At 35.3% G+C, this 17,133-nt stretch overlaps 2 protein-coding genes across 2 annotated transcripts; both read left to right on the top strand.

Annotated features, from left to right (window-relative positions):
* The first annotated feature begins 2,263 nt into the window (after positions 1-2,263).
* LOC111798802 (glutamate receptor 2.7-like) lies at positions 2,264-5,792 on the top strand. The gene is made up of 6 exons (XM_087125565.1): positions 2,264-2,519; positions 2,755-2,990; positions 3,068-4,105; positions 4,190-4,502; positions 4,601-5,001; positions 5,211-5,792. The coding sequence occupies exons 1-6, from the start codon at positions 2,264-2,266 to the stop codon at positions 5,790-5,792; spliced, it is 2,826 nt and encodes a 941-aa protein (XP_086981691.1).
* A 4,919-nt stretch (positions 5,793-10,711) lies between these two features.
* Positions 10,712-12,008, top strand: LOC111799020 (protein BIG GRAIN 1-like A). The gene has a single exon (XM_023682398.2). It carries the CDS (start codon positions 10,727-10,729, stop codon positions 11,927-11,929), a length of 1,203 nt encoding a protein of 400 aa, XP_023538166.2. The 5' UTR covers positions 10,712-10,726; the 3' UTR covers positions 11,930-12,008.
* Positions 12,009-17,133: the final 5,125 nt, after the last annotated feature.

Below are 17,133 nucleotides of genomic sequence, written 5' to 3'. Positions count from 1 at the left end.
AAGCCTGAACGTATCATACCCGAGCCGAATCAACCGAAAAGTAAAATTGAAGCAGTCAAAACATGGACTCTCCCACTGACTTTAAATCACGAAGGTGAGATGAACCAGCAATTGTTGTCACTCACTAACCCTAGAGACCGCTTTTTTGTAGTAGAGTCCAATTTTCCACTTTTTTTTCATTCTAATTGACTTTTAATTTTTGGTTGTTACAATGTGAACTTGAATAATAAAATAATAAAATAATAATAATAAAATAGAATAACGAAAGCTTCTTAAATCACCCAACATTATTTTTAAAACTATATGTGAAGATCATATTCAAGTAATTAATAAACGTATAGTAAAAATATCGAATATTAATTGACTTTGACTTTGACTTTGATATTAATACTAAAATATTAGGTTAGTGTGACAATTTCTTGAATGGAAGAAGAATTCAATTGTTGGAGACAAATGTGTGACATTTTCTACTCTCCATCTTATAATAATGTCTTTACCATACTCTACATTAATAAAATGTCAACCCACCAATATTAAATTATTTTGCCACAAAATTAATAAAAGGGTAGGTGTAAATATTTTTTATTTTAATATTAAAATTGATGAGGTAATAATGTTAAAAATTAAAAATAACTTGATAATTAGACCACAGTGATTTGATTTGGTCCAATAGGATCATGACGCGTCATTATAATTTGCATGCTACTGAAATATTGCGTCTTTGATTGGATCAACGTCAACCTCCCTTAATGAAATATAATTAATTATTTGGTCAAATAATATATACTTAAAATCTTGATTTTGAGTACGTAACGCTTGAATTATTTTTAAGCCAACTTCGTATGAATTTTTAATATTATGTACTTTATTTACATAAATATAATGTGTTGAAGTATATATAAAATTTTAATATATGCTTAGTCAAAATGTATGCATACTTGAATTTTCAAAAGAAATTTATTTAATGTTCATGCCCATTACATAATCGGTATGAAATTTTATTTTGGCTAAATTAATAAAAATATCTTTGAATTTTGTATTTTATTTGAAAATTTGGTGGAGAGTTGCTCCGCCAACTGGAACACTTAGAGGAGTTCCCATCAAAGGGAAATTAAGTCAAGTGTCAAATTAGGGTAGTGCAGACGTTTTCGCTTCATTCACCACTGCTTGCGTGGGTGCTTTTCTCTAAAGCGGAACGCTTTTATACCAATGCATTTTTACATCTCACAACTTCGGCAGATTGCTTAGCCCCGCTCATCTTTGATGCAAGAGAGCTTGCAGACGTCTCATCCCTAAGATTTGCTTGGCAACCGTAGACCCATTTCGTTGCCATAAAAGGTGCATTATGCCATATTTCTTATATCAATACCTTGATAATGCTAACTTTCAAAAGTTTCAATAATATTTTTAAACTATTGAAAAAGTTTTTAAAATACTTTTATCCTTAGTTTTGGATAGAAACGATTCCCATTTTGTTTCAAAAATAGCTTTCAAAAAGTGTTTAAAAAATACATATGAATTTTCAAGTAACATTAATACGGTTGAAATTTTAGAAAATGTTTTTAAAAAATTTACCTCCGATACTCTTAAGTTTAAAGAAGGAGACGATCTATAAAGTGTAGATAGTTTTCATTCATATATTAACGGTAAGAACATATTTATAAAGTTTTAAGAGGGTAAATACTATACCCACAGTATTTTTGAAATTTTTAAAAAAGTTATGAACAAAGTACTAATGGTTTTTTATTGAAAAAATATGATATATTTTTTTTATTAATTTCATTTTTTTTACTCTAAATCAAATTTTAAAAACAAAAACAAAAATTGGATTTATTTTTTAAAATATATGTAATTAGTAGGCAACAAAACAATAAAATCACTAGGAAAAAGTGGTATTTATTGACCTAATTTTAAAAAATAAAAATCAAATTACAAAACTTATTTTTGTTCACAAAATTAAAATATAAAATAAAAAACCATGGGGTATTTTTTTAAAATTTTTATATGGGTGTTCATATTATGATATTTGCAATGCAACTTCGTAGGTAATTTGTTTGCTCATATAATTTGCACAACAGATAAATACATTTTCAAAAAAAAAAAAAAAAAAAAAAACAGTGAGGAAAAGATGTATTTTTATATGTTCAGTCTGTTTCAGTAAGGTCAACTGTAAAGCCCACACCCAATAGAAATAGAATTACAATCCACTAATAATCAATATATATATATAACAACACCACCGCCATAGAACATCACTGCAAAAATGAACCCAAATCAGGGCAGCTGCCGGGCTCTGTGGTTCATCGCAGGCTGCGTGTTGTTGGTTGCGACGGCGGGGGAGGCTCAGAATGTGAGCGTGGGGGTGGTGTTGGATATGGAGAGCTGGGTTGGGAAGATGGGGTTGAGTTGTATTCACATGTCGTTGTCGGAATTCTATGAAGCTAATTCTCACTACAACACTAGGATTGTTCTTCACCCCAAGGACTCCGCCGCCAATGTCGTTGGCGCGGCGGCTGCAGGTTCCAAGTCTTTTCCTTTTCTTTTTATTACTGTTTTTTTAAGTTTTTTGTTTTCCGGAATTTATTTAGCTTAAATTAATAAAAATATTAAAATTGATTAACAGTCGGGAAGAAAAAAAATCAACTAAAACTAAATAAACTAAAAATTCAAAAATCAACTAAATCTCTGAAGCTAACAAAATCCAACTTTTCTAATGTTTAATCATCAAACCATTTCAATCCTTTGGTGGAACAGCTGTTGACCTTATAAAGAACAATAAAGTTGAAGCAATTTTGGGGCCAACCACTTCGATGCAGACCAACTTTGTGATCAAGCTCGCCCACAAAGCTCATGTCCCCGTCCTTACCTTCACCGCCTCCAGCCCCGCTCTCGCCTCCCACCGCAGCCCCTACTTCCTTCGTCTCACCCACACTGACTCTGCCCAACTTGCCGCTATCAGCGCCTTAGTCAAAGCCTACAATTGGAGACAAGTACGTGTTAAATCACCCTTTTAACTACAGGGATTGCCTGCCCTCCATTTTAATCTTTATTTTTTCTGTCTATCCAGGTCGTTCTGATCTACCAAGATGACGAGTTTGGAGGCGGGATGTCACCCTACTTGATCCACGCATTGCAGGGTGTGAATGCGCGCGTCCCATATCAGAGCATCATTGATCCAACGGCTACCGAGGATCACATCGGGGAAGAGCTTCACAAATTGATAACAATGCCGACCAGAGTGTTCTTGGTGCACATGCAGCCGTCTCTGGCGATTCGCCTATTCGCTAAGGCCAACGAAATTAGAATGATGAGGGAAGGCTACGTTTGGATTTTGACTGATGCCACCGCGAATTTGCTCGATTCCATGAGCTCCTCTGTTTTGAAGTCCATGGAAGGAGCTTTGGGAGTGAGGACATATGTCCCAAAATCAATGGAGCTCGACCGTTTCAAAATTAAATGGAAACGGGAATTCATAATGGAAAATTTTGTCCTCAATGATCCACATTTAGACATCTTCGGACTGTGGGCCTATGATGCAGCTCGAGCACTGGCAATTGCTGTTGAGAAAACAGGGGCCAAAAACTTCACATTCGAAAACCCAAATGGATCTGAAAATCTAACCGATCTTCAAACTCTGGGGGTTTCTCAAAACGGGGAGAAAATTGTTGAGGCGTTGTCGAAGATGAAGTTCATGGGGCTGACTGGAAATTACGAGATCGTGAATGGGCAGCTGCAATCGGCGGAATTTGAGATAGTGAATGTGAACAGTAATGGGGGAAACAGAGTTGGGTTTTGGAATCCTGAAAAGGGGTTGTTGAGTAACAATATGACAGTGATCTGGCCGGGGAATACGGCGGCGGTGCCAAAAGGGTGGGAGTTTCCAACAGCGGGGAAAAGGTTGAGAATTGGGGTTCCGATGAAAGAAGGGTACAGTGAGTTCGTGAAAGTGAAAGGAAAGGAGGTGAAAGGGTATTGTACGGACGTGTTCAATGCGGTAATAGCAACACTTCCATATGATGTTCCATTTGATTACATTCCCTTTGCACTTCCGAATGGATCTAGCGCCGGTTCCTACGACGACCTCATCATGCAAGTTCACAAAGGGGTCAGTATGTTTGTATTCATTTGATTACTTCAACTACTCCGAGGACTAAAATAAAGTAATGGTGAATGTGTGGTTTATGGACAGGTCTACGACGGTGCAGTAGGAGACATAACCATCATAGCAAACAGATCCAAGTACGTTGATTTCACCTTGCCATTCACAGAGCCGGGAGTTTCAATTGTGGTTCCAACACAAGCCAACTCCAAGAACAGAGCATGGCTCTTTCTCAAGCCACTCACTTTAGACCTTTGGATCACAAGCTTCTGCTTCTTTGTCTTCACGGGCTTTGTGGTTTGGATTCTCGAACATCGAATCAACCAAGACTTTCGTGGTCCTCCCTCTCATCATATCGGCACCAGCCTCTGGTTCTCCTTTTGCACCATGGTCTTCGCCCAAAGTAACCACCTTTACCGACCCATTTGTTATGATGGACTAAATTTATAATTTAATCGTTTATTCATATTTTTACCGACCCACTTGGTTTTTTACTCTCAGGAGAGACTTTGATAAGTAATTTGGCGAGGTTTGTAGTGATAATATGGTTCTTTGTGGTGTTCATTCTAACTGAGAGCTATATGGGGAGCTTGACTTCTCTTTTGACGTTGCAACAATTGCAACCCACCATTACAAATATAAATCAGCTGTTGAAGAAGCAGCCATCGGTGGGGTATCAACAAGGCTCGTTTGTTTGGGAGCTATTGACTTCTTTGGGGCTTAAGAATCTCAAGTCTTACGGGTCTCTTGAGGAACTCGACAAGTTGTTCAAACTAGGAAGCTCCAATGGTGGAATTGATGTTGCTTTTGATGAAATCCCTTATATTAAGCTCTTCCGTGGCAAGTTTCCTAATAAGTACACCATGGTTGATCCCGACTATAAAACCGAAGGATTTGGATTTGTAAGTCTTTACTTTAATCTTAAAGTAGAAAAACGGCTGGAAAGTTTTCAAACTTAAAAGAAACAAAGGTTGTCACGTATCATTGAGAAGAAGATTTTTTTTAAACAACAATCAAAATTTAAGACATAACTATCATCAACTTATCATGTTTAAATTTTTTTTTTTTTTTTTTTTTTTTTATCGTCTATAATGAATGATTATGCCGACAGGCATTTCCCATTGGCTCACTGTTAGTAGCAGACATATCAAGAGCGATTTTACACGTGACAGAGAGTAAGAAGATCAACCAATTACATAAGGAATGGTTTGGTGATCAAGGCAACTCCTGGTCTTCCATCCCAAAGGTTACTTCTTCCGAGCTCAGCATGAACAACTTTTGGGGTCTATTCCTCATTGTTGGAGCGGTCGCCATTACTGTTCTCCTCGTCTACTTCGTCATTTTTCTTTACAAAGAAAAACACACACTTCGTCGCACCGCCAATGAAAGCTCCAACCTCTCGATTGGAAATAAGATACGAGCACTACTCAAAATCTATGATGAAAGAGACTTAACTTCGCACACGTTTAGAAAGGGTAATCCTCCTAAAGTAGTAGACAACAAGATTTATCCAATCCACGATGACTCCGTTGGCATCTCACCGAACTCAAATTATCCGTCGAGTCTATCGAATTATTCGGTCCATGACATGATCTATGAGTCCTCTGAATCCGTAGATTTGAGTTCGAGTAATCAAATTATCGAAATGGTGATCCATACAATAACGGAGGTCACTCCCGAGAACGAGGAGTAGCATTTGGAATTTTGTGAAGTCTTTTTAATGTATATTTTAAGATAAATTTGACTTTTGTTGGAGATAAATTATCCCTTTGTAATCTAATGCACAAAAATGTAGATAATTTATTTAGTTTAATTAATATTAGTTTAATTAGAATAATCCTCTCTTAATTTTAAATTTTATATGATCAGATAATTGGATCAAACTTATATCTAAACCATAAAAGTTTGGTTGGGTGAGATTTTTTGGTTTGGATTAGATTAAATTTTTTGAAAACTGAAAATTTATGTATTGGTTCATTTTTATTGGGTTAACTCTGTCAGAATTTAGTGCAACTTATTTGTAGTTTATAACTGAATTTATTCTTTAGAGAATATATCTTAAATATTTATAATTAGTTAAATTTGATTAATAGTATATTTTATTTTATTCTCAAGATTTAGTTACGGTAGGTATTAATTGGTATTTTGTATTTATATTTAAATGGGGTGAATATCAAAGATTGAACTTTCGATCCCAATTCTAATTCTTAAATTTGTATTCTTTCGTTAGTAATAATATTTTCATATATATTCAAACATTTTAGTAGTAAATATTGTGTCAGTTGGTATTAGAGCGAGTAACCAAGGGTTTGATATTATTACTCAAACGAGATGGATGGTAGGAGTGCTCCTACGAGTATAGTGATGAAAAAGCTTGTTGGCAATAACTATAGTTATTGGAAGTTATGTACTGAAGCTTATCTATAAGGGCAAGATTTGTGGGATTTAATTGAAGGTGATGACACAGAAATTCGATCAAATACTCTAAAGAATGCTGAATTACGCCGAGAATGGAAGATCAGATGTGGAAAAGTCTTATTTACCTTGTGAACTTTGATTAGCAAGGAATATATTGATAATGTTCGTGATTTAAAGTCACCAAAACAAGTGTGAGAAACACTTCAAAGCAACTGGGTTAGAACCCAACCCAAACCCACTTTCAAAAACAAAAGGTTAGGTTAGATTGGGTTGCTCGGGACGTCATCGTAACTGAATTCAAAATTTCGAATGGTTCCAAACTATTTTCTCAAAAAACGTGGAAAAAGTATTAAAATTGGCATGAATTTAAGGCGATGGGAAGGGGAGAAAAAAATGGCGACAAAATTGAAGATAAGTCCGGCAGCATGGTTGATCCGAAATCGGTGATTGGGCAATGGCCGCTACCGACTCCGACATCCGAAGTACAAAGAGGGCGACAAGAAAACGACGCTGTTTTTATCTCTCAGGTCCTTTTGCTTTCTCAGGGCGAAATGAAAAACCTGTGGTACATGCACACCAAGTGTTCGACGAAATGTGTAGCCCAATTCAAGTCTCTAAAATGGTGACAACCCACACACCATTCCCATATTAATGGGTGATGGGTCAAAGTTACTAAAGATGAAGATGTTGACAAACCGAACATCATTCAACCAAGTCAACAAAATTCTTATTAATTATGACAGGTATAGCTACGAAACTCTGTTTGACTTTCTAGTTACCAGGGTTTTTACTTTCAAGTTTTTCAAGCTCACCGGTAGTAGATATTATCTTTTTTAGACTTTTCTTTTGGGTTTCCTCTTAGAATTTCTAAAACACGTTGGAGAAGGTTCTCATCCTTTAATAATTTCTGATATTGAAGGAGGGTGGTGTTCAGGACATCCTAATGAGATGAGCAACACGTGAGTTCGTTGTCGATGGCATGACCAAGCGAGTTGTGATGATCGACGACACCCCGAGACTCCAAATGGCGTCAAGACAAATGGGTCAAGGTCTCTCAATGCAACGTCGCGTCTCATCCTGTCATCTTGATCCATATCCACATGGGCTAATTTAGAGTATGTCCATACATCTCCATTAGTACAAAGAAGCAAAGTCATGAATATGTATGTTCAAAGTGGACAATATCATACTATTGTAGAGAGTTGTGATGGACAGGTAGCGGTGGAAGAAATGGCATGGTGAGAAGGGAAATAGAGATGGGGAGAGAGCGACGTGAAGAAAAATGAAAGGAAGAGAGAGGCATGATATGCGTAATGCCAGTGCACGTGGTGGCACAGGCGGCATGCGGCAAGACACTGAAAAGACACAAAAACACATGGATGGGGGATCCAAATACGCCGTTCTTTTTCAAATCCCCATGTCTGGGGGGGCTCTTCAGGTTCCCTCCCATTGGGATCTCAAATTTCCCCTCTTTTCAACCCCATTTTCCACTACACACTTATATAACCAATTATTCCATTTCACCTTATCCTTCTAAAATTCAACATTAAATACAATTTTGTATTTATCTCAAATTTTAGATAATACGACCAAAGTTTTAACCAACATATTATTAAAAAAATATATATTAATTAATTTTGGACGTTTGTCGTTTGTCGTTTGTCGGGTTTCGCTTTCAACAATTCAATGCCGCCCAATCTTCCGCATGTACCAACTAGCACGATTGCAGACGACGTAACCGTGTGAGATCTCTTCATCGCATATGTCGAGTGTGTTCCTAATTGGTCTGACCCAAATCCCGCCGCTTCCGCTCGGACCATAACCATACGATTTTGGGCCCACCCCATAACCGACTGAAGAGTTAAATATTTTTTTAGATCCAACTTAATTTTGTCGAGGATTATTGGGAGTGAGTCCCACTTGGTTAATTTAGTGCACTTGTTACAATCTCACTCTTGATGGCAGCGGATTTGCGATTGTGCGGCACTCATTTTCCAACGACAAGTGAGCTAAGCCAATTCGTTCTTACGTTGCCTACGGTCAAGCGACGTTATGCTCAAGCCTCTGGCCTCGATTTTAGAAAACGAGGGCAGAGAGAGATTTTCAAAAGAGAGATTTTGAAAGAGACTGTTATATATGCAAGCAAGAGAGTAACAACGGCTCACCGTATATAACTATTGGTAGGGAGATGGGTTTATAAATGAGAATACTACGTCTGTTGGCATGAGGCTTTTTGGGAAGCTCAAACCAAAACCATGAGAGCTTATACTAAAGGTGTGGAGAGTCATGATTCTAAATTTTTTTAATAAAAAAATAATTTTATGAAATATTCGATTTATAACTCTATTTTAAAATTATTTTTAATTTTATGAAATATTCCCATTTATAACTCTATTTAATATTTTAAAAAGTTATTGAAGAATAAATTACCAAAAATAATTATAAAATAAAATAAAGTATAATGAGTAAAAATGTATATTTTAAAATTAATGGTCCGATTCAACTCAATTTAATTTCAGGGAAATTCATGAATCAACCTGTATAACTCAAATCATACGGAATGGATTGAATTGATCAATTTTTTTTAATGATTTTTAGGCTTAATTGAGCGGTCAACATAAAAACATCATTACTACTTTTAATATGTCATTATAACGAGATCTGAATATTTTTATGATGCTATATTACTTGTTGGATAAAGTTGGACCTTATCGAACACATTTGCTCGAACACCAACTCGTATTAACCACTTTTTTGAACACATAAATAGAATCAAATCTGTGAACAACACTAAATGGGAAGGGTTGGCGATGGTCCTACATGTTGGTTGCAAGCTTCAAAGAAGGTTTAGAGTTGAAAGCACAGAAAGAGAACCATTTGTTTAAACAGGTTCAGTGGAAGCCACCTACGATTTGGTTCCAGGAAGAGTTGGGTGTGTTGTTTAGCTCAGAGACATGGCGGCGCACATAGGGCCGCTGGAGGATACGCCCATCATAACCAATGTCCTCTCGCTCATCAACGCCAATTTGGATACCATGTGATCTTGGTAACTATAATGGACGCACCATATCATCTCTCTGTTTTCGAGGACAAACAATTGGTGGAGCTGGTGGACATGTGACACTCGAGAAAAGAAAGGGTATGTAATTGAATTGAGACCACATCGAAATGAGACTGATCCTGAGGATATGATAACTACCTATACCAACTATACTAACTACATCTTCATTTTGATGGGTCGGAAGTATGTGAGTGAGAACAAAGTATGCTAAAAAATCTTGTGTTGGTCTATGGTTAGTTTTCACTCTTAGAAGCAATAAGTAAACAACGTGGCCCTGTCGTAGGAATGTCGAGACCATCGAGTGCTAAATCTGAAAACATGATATAGACTTGGTTATCAAGAGGTGTTAAAAAAATTTAGTGGCCGGAAAAACTCAATTAATTCAATTCAATTTAACTTTGGTTGGGTTATCAATTTATTTGGAGTTCGATTCAAATAAATGAAATTTTTTTATGAATTTTATTAATTAAAGAACGTCCATAAAATTAGTTTGAGTTGAATCAAACCAGTCAAAATTATTTTTAATTTTTTTTTAAATACCTATTTTCTTAGAATACAATAATATTTACATATATTTCTTATGAATTTATTAAAACAAATAGTATTTAGTTATTTAATTAGTTGATAACATCTATTAATTGAATTTTTTTTTTCCAAATTTGATTTATCTATTTTCTTTCATTAAATATCAATGGAAATAATTTTTCTATAAAAAGAAAAAATAATAATAATAAATTTAAAAATAAATTGACTCAAATAAAATTTCTTCCTACAAATTTCTAGATGCCTTTATTATTATTATTTTATTTTTAATTTAACGAATATTAATTTAATCCAATAAAATTATTAATCAGTTACCGTTGTCGTACGAACCCTACTGTATATATGTCCACACCAAATACTACCCCTTACCCTATCTTCCATCCGACAGAATCAATCAACGGCTCCAAATTCGAAATACGAAGGGACATTTTGGGAACATGGAAAAAAAGTGAATTCAACTGCCACGTCAACAATGACAAGCTGGCAATAGCGCGTATTATGCACGCGCCATACTACCCTCTATAAAAGCCCTCTGCCCGCCCTCTTCTTCTCCAACGCACGCCATTTTCCCCCTCCTTCTCCAAAGAAGCTCTGTTCATTTAACGATGAAGCAGTGGGAAAAAGAGTTCGAACACAAAAATCCATCTTTTTCCGCCTCTCTTCTCGACGAGATTTACCGATCCTTCGATGACGGAGAGATGAAACCTGCCGGAGAGACGAAGTTCTTCAGACAAACGTCGACGGCGATAAAACAGAGCAAAACCAGAGTTTTTGAAGACAAAGAAATGGCGAATCTCCGGCGAGCTCGTTTGGTTGAGAAATGGATGGAAAAGGAAGTTGGTGAAAAGGCTAACGTTTGCAGAAGACAAGAGCCTTACAGAAAATCGCCTATCGATCATTTTGACCACGATCGTGATACTCTGCTTTTCACCTCGACTTCCTGTTCTTCCGATTCCAGCTCCGGCGGACTCTCCTCCTCCGACTCTGAATCGATGTTCGTTTCCAGATCCTTAATCCCATCCTCGTGTTTTTCCAAGTCGAGACTCAAGGCAATTCGTACCGGCAGCGGCGTCAGGCCGGCGGAAACAGAGAGAAGAAAGACTCTGTTTCATGGGATTAGTGAACGCCAAGTGTTCGACGAAATTCCTAAGTCGAAATCGAATGGGTTGAAGAAAATGAAGCAACCAATTTCTCCGGGAGTTCGACTGGCTGGATTAATTACCTCGCTCTTAAATACTAGAAAGTCGAAGAACTCTCCGGCGACAGAGAGGAAAGATAAAACAGGTGAAGAATCGACTTGTTCGTCGGCATCTTCGTTTGCAAGATCGTGTCTAAGCAAAAGCTCAGCATCTTCAAGAGAAAAATCGGGAAACAGGGCAAAAAGATCAGTTCATTTTTGCCCAATTAGCGTCATCGTCGACAAAGATTGCAGAGAAGATAGTTCGAGTCTAATGCCGGTGTCGATACCCACCGCCTGGAAAATCGGCCGTTCGCCGGCCGGAAAATCAGAGGGAAAGGACTCAAAATCCCAAATCACAGAGAAGAGCAGGAGAGTGGAAGCCGCAGCCAGAGAGGTTGTTATAAAGAACATGAACACCAGAAATTACAGAGAGTTGGTACAGAAAAGCAACGAGGACGACGGCGGCGAAGAAGAAGATTACGAGGAGGAGAACTGTAGCTGTGCAAGTTCAGATCTTTTCGAGTTAGATCATTTGGAAATGATGGGGCAGAGAGGGTACAGTGAAGAACTGCCAGTGTACGAAACAACTGATGTAGAGAAAAATCGTGCCATTTCAAAGGGGTTATAGGTTTTAGTTTGAAATTGTTGGATGAAATTGATGTATTAGCATTGATTTTACGTTAATGAAAGGTTGGATTTTGGGGATATTTGGGGATACTTGGGGATATTTGAGGATATATGAGGAAATATGAGGATATTTGGGAAGTGGGTATGGAAGAAGAAGAAGCAAGGGAGGTGTAAAAATGGGTGAAAGAAAAGAAGTTCTCATCTTTTGAGGAGGGTTTAGTTTAGGGAGATAAAAGGGGAAAGAGTTGAGATCGATCGATTTAAAATTTTATAATAGAGAGGAAAAGGGGATTCGTTTCTGATCATCAACTAAAGGGTTAAGGAATCACAGAAACAGAGGAGAAACAGAGGAGAAAGAACCCATCAAAAGAAACAAACAAACAAAGAAATAAAGAAAGATTCGAGATCCTAATCACAAGCAAAATGTGTGAGAGAGAGAAGAGAAGGGAAGAGAGAGAGATAGAGAGAGAGAGAGAGAAGGAGAGAGAGAGAAGGTACTCTTGTCTACAACCTGCATCGCTGAGTCTTGGAAATTCGACCCAAGGTATTCTAGACCTCTTGTCCTTCCAATTGGATTTGGAGCTTTTTAGATTGGATTTGGAGCTTTTTAGATTGTTGGAGCTGCAAATGTACCTAGACTTCCCGTTCTTCTTACTTATGTATGGCTCGAATCTAATCTAAGCGGTGGTCTTTTCTTTGCCGATTCTTTAATAAAAAATAAAAGGCGGAACACCCAGTATCCTCAGAAAACATATCGTTAAGGTGACCCAATTTAAGCCGGAGGCTACAGAGATCCATGATAAATTCTACTTATGAGAGATTTAATTAATTAATTAATTATAATAAATTTGTCCATTTTTATACACCATTTTAAAAAATTGAAATAATATCCATTTTTATTTTGATTCAATGAAATTAATTTACATGGGTAATGTTGAATTCCATAAATTCAATAACCCAAATTCGAACTCTAAAAATTAAATTGATTGGTTTCCAATTTTTATCAAAAATTTCACTTTAAATTTGTTGGGTGAGCAACGTAACATTAAATTTTGTACTTAAAGGTGCTCGAACAAGTTGACTACCAAAAAATTCGAACTATTCTAAACCCGAGTCATATGATTTTAGTTTGGACCTTCGTAGGGTGAAAGAGCATATAAACTAAAACGAGTCAATAATAAGCTAGTTTGGCTCAATTTGGCACGTCTTTTTAGATCCATTAGAAATAATTTTATTTTAAAACAAAAAGACTCTTTGAAATCAAACCAAAATTTCAAGAATGTTTTTGAGACCCATTTAGAAATTACAGAAAGACAAAATGTTAGTCAAAAGCCAATTTACAATTATAAATAAATTCATTTTTTTAAATTTTTTTTAAAATTTTTAACGTTCCAAATTCAGATAAAAATTGAAAAATGTTTTTTAAAAGTGAAAAAAAAAAAAAAAAAACAAATCTTGAAGAGAGAATATTTCACTTTGTGGGGAAAAGGGAAAGCTGAAAATGAAATGGTTAAGTGAAAGAAAACTAATACACATCTCTGTTGCTTTGGGATCGTCTCCCATTCTTCCTTCTACTTTCTCAAATCCCAAAACTACCCTCCACCGTCCTCACTCGACTTGCATTAGAAAAATCTTTTAGATTAATTCAAAATCTCGGGTTAATTCAGATGGTGACTCGTATAATCTAAATAGAGTTCAGAATCAAACCTTCAATTTTTGGGTCATCGTAAATGTTACGTTAATAGTTAAATTCTTCCACCGTCCTCACCCGAGTTGCATTAGAAAAATCTTTTAGATTAATTCGAAATCTCGGGTTAATTCAGATGGTGACTCGCACAACTCGAATATAGTTCACAACCAAACCTTCTATTTTGAGGTCAAACTCAAATATCAAACATTTACCAATTACAATACATCACTAATATCTGTTACAAATGTCAAATATTTTAATCTTCCATAAGCAACCCAACAAAAATGGCAAATATTGTCCTTTCTAGACTTTCTCTCCCGACTTTAAAACACATGTGAAGATTTTCACACCCTTATAGAAGGTGTTTTGTTCTCTTCCCCGACCAATGTGGGACATCACAAAAAATATGTCAGTAGGCAAACCAACCAATATTTTTCAGTTTTCCAAAAATTCAACTCAATCTAAGATCGAACTCAGCCCAACATAGTCTGAGTTGGTCGGGTTATTAGGTTATATGAACACCCGTGTTTTTTTTTTTTTTTTTTTAAGATTTGAAAAGTAAAATGAAAATAAAAAAAGTTAATGTTTAAGTTGTTTAAAACGTTGCCTTTTTAGACCATAATTACATTTTTGTTAGGAATAAAAGGAGCGATGTTAATTATGAATGATGATAAAGATGAAAAGTATAAAAGAAAAAAAAGAAAAAGAAAAAGAAAAAGAAAAGTTTTAGACAAGGCGCATTTATGAAGCCCAGCGTTGTCCTATGGGCCGACAGAAATTAGTGGACGGCCCAATTATTAAAATTAGTGCATTAAATAAATACTTGTATTCTAATCAATAAACTTGTTTTTTTTTAGTTAAATAACCGTCGTAAATGAGTATTATTAGATTACGATGAGAATCTAGTAAAACTTTAACGATAAAGTAGATGAATCATAGTAAAAATTTGGTAGAGTGCGGGTATCTTTTAAGATACTCGATGTCTCATCTCAACTGTAAAAAAGAAACAAGAACGAGTATCAATGGAGCAAGAGTCTACTCGTCATCCTAAACTTGGTTAAATTTTAAAAATGGACCCACAACGACGTAAAAAAAAAACCAACTATTTCTCTAACCCTTAACGAAAAGGGGCCTTTAATGGTCGACACAAAGTCGAATCGATGACCTAAGTAATACATTTGTTGACATCTACTTCCCCACATGGATGGAATGTACATCTAAAAGGGGAAAGTGGTAGGGAAACACAATGTTAAAAGAAATCTAGACGATGAACTCATATAGACCCTATAAACTTCCCGGGTCGATAATCCTCTGTGATTGTTGAGCTTTTAGGCACACCCTTGTCTCGACCAGCACACTCATGGATATGAAAAAGAAAAGTAGAACAAAGTGAGTATATAAAAATATACCGAGTAAGAAACCTACTTGTAGGCTCTCATCACATATTTGACCTAACAAACGATCACTGGTTATTTCTAGGATCTAGGTTCGTCGACTTTGTTGTGCATAGACTTTGTATCACGTTAGGCTTTACAGTAGTGTCTAGTGCCTGGAGTTGAGGCGCTACCTCAAAAATACTCTTGTAAATCAGTTGGAGACAACATGGTGAGTGCTAGCCTGCTTATCAAATATGGGAGGTAGTTGGCAAACCCATCCCACAGGCTACCGAGTTGCCCAAGGTTAGGGGCGCTACCCCCTATACATACGTGTATACAAGCTCTGTTGATTACTGACATGATCAAAGCCTCTCATAGGACAGATCCTCTACTTAAGGTAGTCCAGCTAAACTCTCTCACTCAAGTCACACAACCCTAACTGATCTCAGGCTTACCTCAGCAGTACTATATTGAAGTAGAAAGGGGTGATTCTTTATTATGAGGGATAAAGGAATCATTCAAGCTAGACATGATTGATCTTGCTTGTGAAGTGATTCGAATCTCAAACAAGTGTTTTTACTTTGAGATATTCGATCAACAAGGTAATCTGAATCTTACTTCCCTTGTAATGATTCCTTATCATTTGGTCTCATACCTTTTCTTTGGGTTGATTACATATCACTTGTCGATCGATTTTATCCCTCAATCGCCGGATTTTGAGCGGTTCTTCCCTTCTTTTCCTTATTTTATTAAACCCTAATTTCCATTCTTGAGTTTCTTTATATTTTTTTTTTATTTTCTTTCTTTCTCTTCTTGTTGACCAAGAGGAGGGCCAGACCCCTCAAATGGTAAGTGGGGCAAAATTACCATTTTGCCCCCGTTGACTTTGACTCGATTTTTCTGATTTTTTTAGTATTTTTTTTTCTAGGTCCCTCGAGGTGTCCGAACAATTTAATCATAAGCCGTGGTTAAAGATTCAACCTAATAAAACTCTAGAATTAAAAAGCGAATAAAGGAAAATTTTCATACCTATTCGGATCGAGTGCTACAATACATGTCATTCAAAGTTTTCAAAACATTTCAAAGAAATATTAATCAGTCTTTTCTATATAAACTTGACTAACATGTATGAGTTCTTTTAAAAAATATATTTAAAAAAAAATTAAAACATGTGAGAGTTATAAACACGAAGTGAAAAATCATCTAATGATTGTCAATGTGAACGTTTATTAAATCAAGGTTAAATTAATAAAAATACCTCTAAACTTTATACTCTGTCTAACAAAATATCTCTAATTTCAAAAGTTTTAATAATAATCTTAAACTATAAAAATAAAAATAAAAATAATAAATACTTTTATCCTTAATCGCGAAAGAACCAACAAAATAAAATTTCTCCTTACTAGTATTTTTTTTTTTAATTTCTTAAATAAGTTTAAGGGTATTAATGAATTTTTTTTAAAATATAATGGTATTTTAAAAACATTTTAAAACATTCAAATATATTTATTCTATTCAAAATTAATAGTAAGAATATTTTTGAATTTCTTTTTAAAATTTAAGAATATCATTAAAAAAATTTAAAATAACTCCAAATCCACCGTAGAGGGTTTTGATATGTAAGTAAAAAGGTCTGATTTTTCTCGTACTTTTTTTTTTTATTATTATTATTAATTTAGCATATTTTGTCGCACATCATCCTAGAAATCGTTTGATACCAATAAATTGAATGTTGAACATGCCTAGCGCCAACCTACCAACTATAAATTATAATTGCATTATTATGATAATAAATACAGAAGTAACTACATTTCTATAACTCAAAATATTTTACCTAATTCACCATATATGCTATCTTTACATAATAATGTCTTAACTATAAAATATTATACCTTAATTTAAAATTTATTCCTTTCCCAATTCAAATATAAATTTAATATTATTTAATAAAAAAAATAAATATTAATAAAGGTAATTTAGGGTGGTTTATGATTTTAGTTGGTTGGAGGTGGTTATAACGTGGGCTCATGATGAGAGGAAGTACACGTAGGAAAATAGATCTATTTAAAAAATTAAAAAAAAAAAAAAAAAAACATGTCAATTGCGTGATCCAAAAGAATTTTAGGTAATTCTTTAATT

Source organism: Cucurbita pepo, chromosome 7, assembly GCF_057944985.1.
Source record: "Cucurbita pepo subsp. pepo isolate OVF chromosome 7, ASM5794498v1, whole genome shotgun sequence".
Classification (NCBI taxonomy): domain Eukaryota; kingdom Viridiplantae; phylum Streptophyta; class Magnoliopsida; order Cucurbitales; family Cucurbitaceae; genus Cucurbita; species Cucurbita pepo.
The sequence above is the reverse complement of the archived record's forward strand: the minus strand, read 5'-3'. Positions and strand labels throughout refer to the sequence as shown.

What these genes read in the sequence shown, in the direction of transcription:
- LOC111799020 (XM_023682398.2), top strand. Translation starts at nt 10,727, where the DNA reads ATGAAGCAGTGGGAAAAAGAGTTCGAACACAAAAATCCATCTTTTTCC.
- LOC111798802 (XM_087125565.1), top strand. Translation starts at nt 2,264, where the DNA reads ATGAACCCAAATCAGGGCAGCTGCCGGGCTCTGTGGTTCATCGCAGGC. An exon ending in CACCATGGTCTTCGCCCAAA is followed by an intron (nt 4,503 to 4,600) that starts GTAACCACCTTT and finishes TTTTACTCTCAG; the next exon opens with GAGAGACTTTGATAAGTAAT. An exon ending in AAACCGAAGGATTTGGATTT is followed by an intron (nt 5,002 to 5,210) that starts GTAAGTCTTTAC and finishes TTATGCCGACAG; the next exon opens with GCATTTCCCATTGGCTCACT.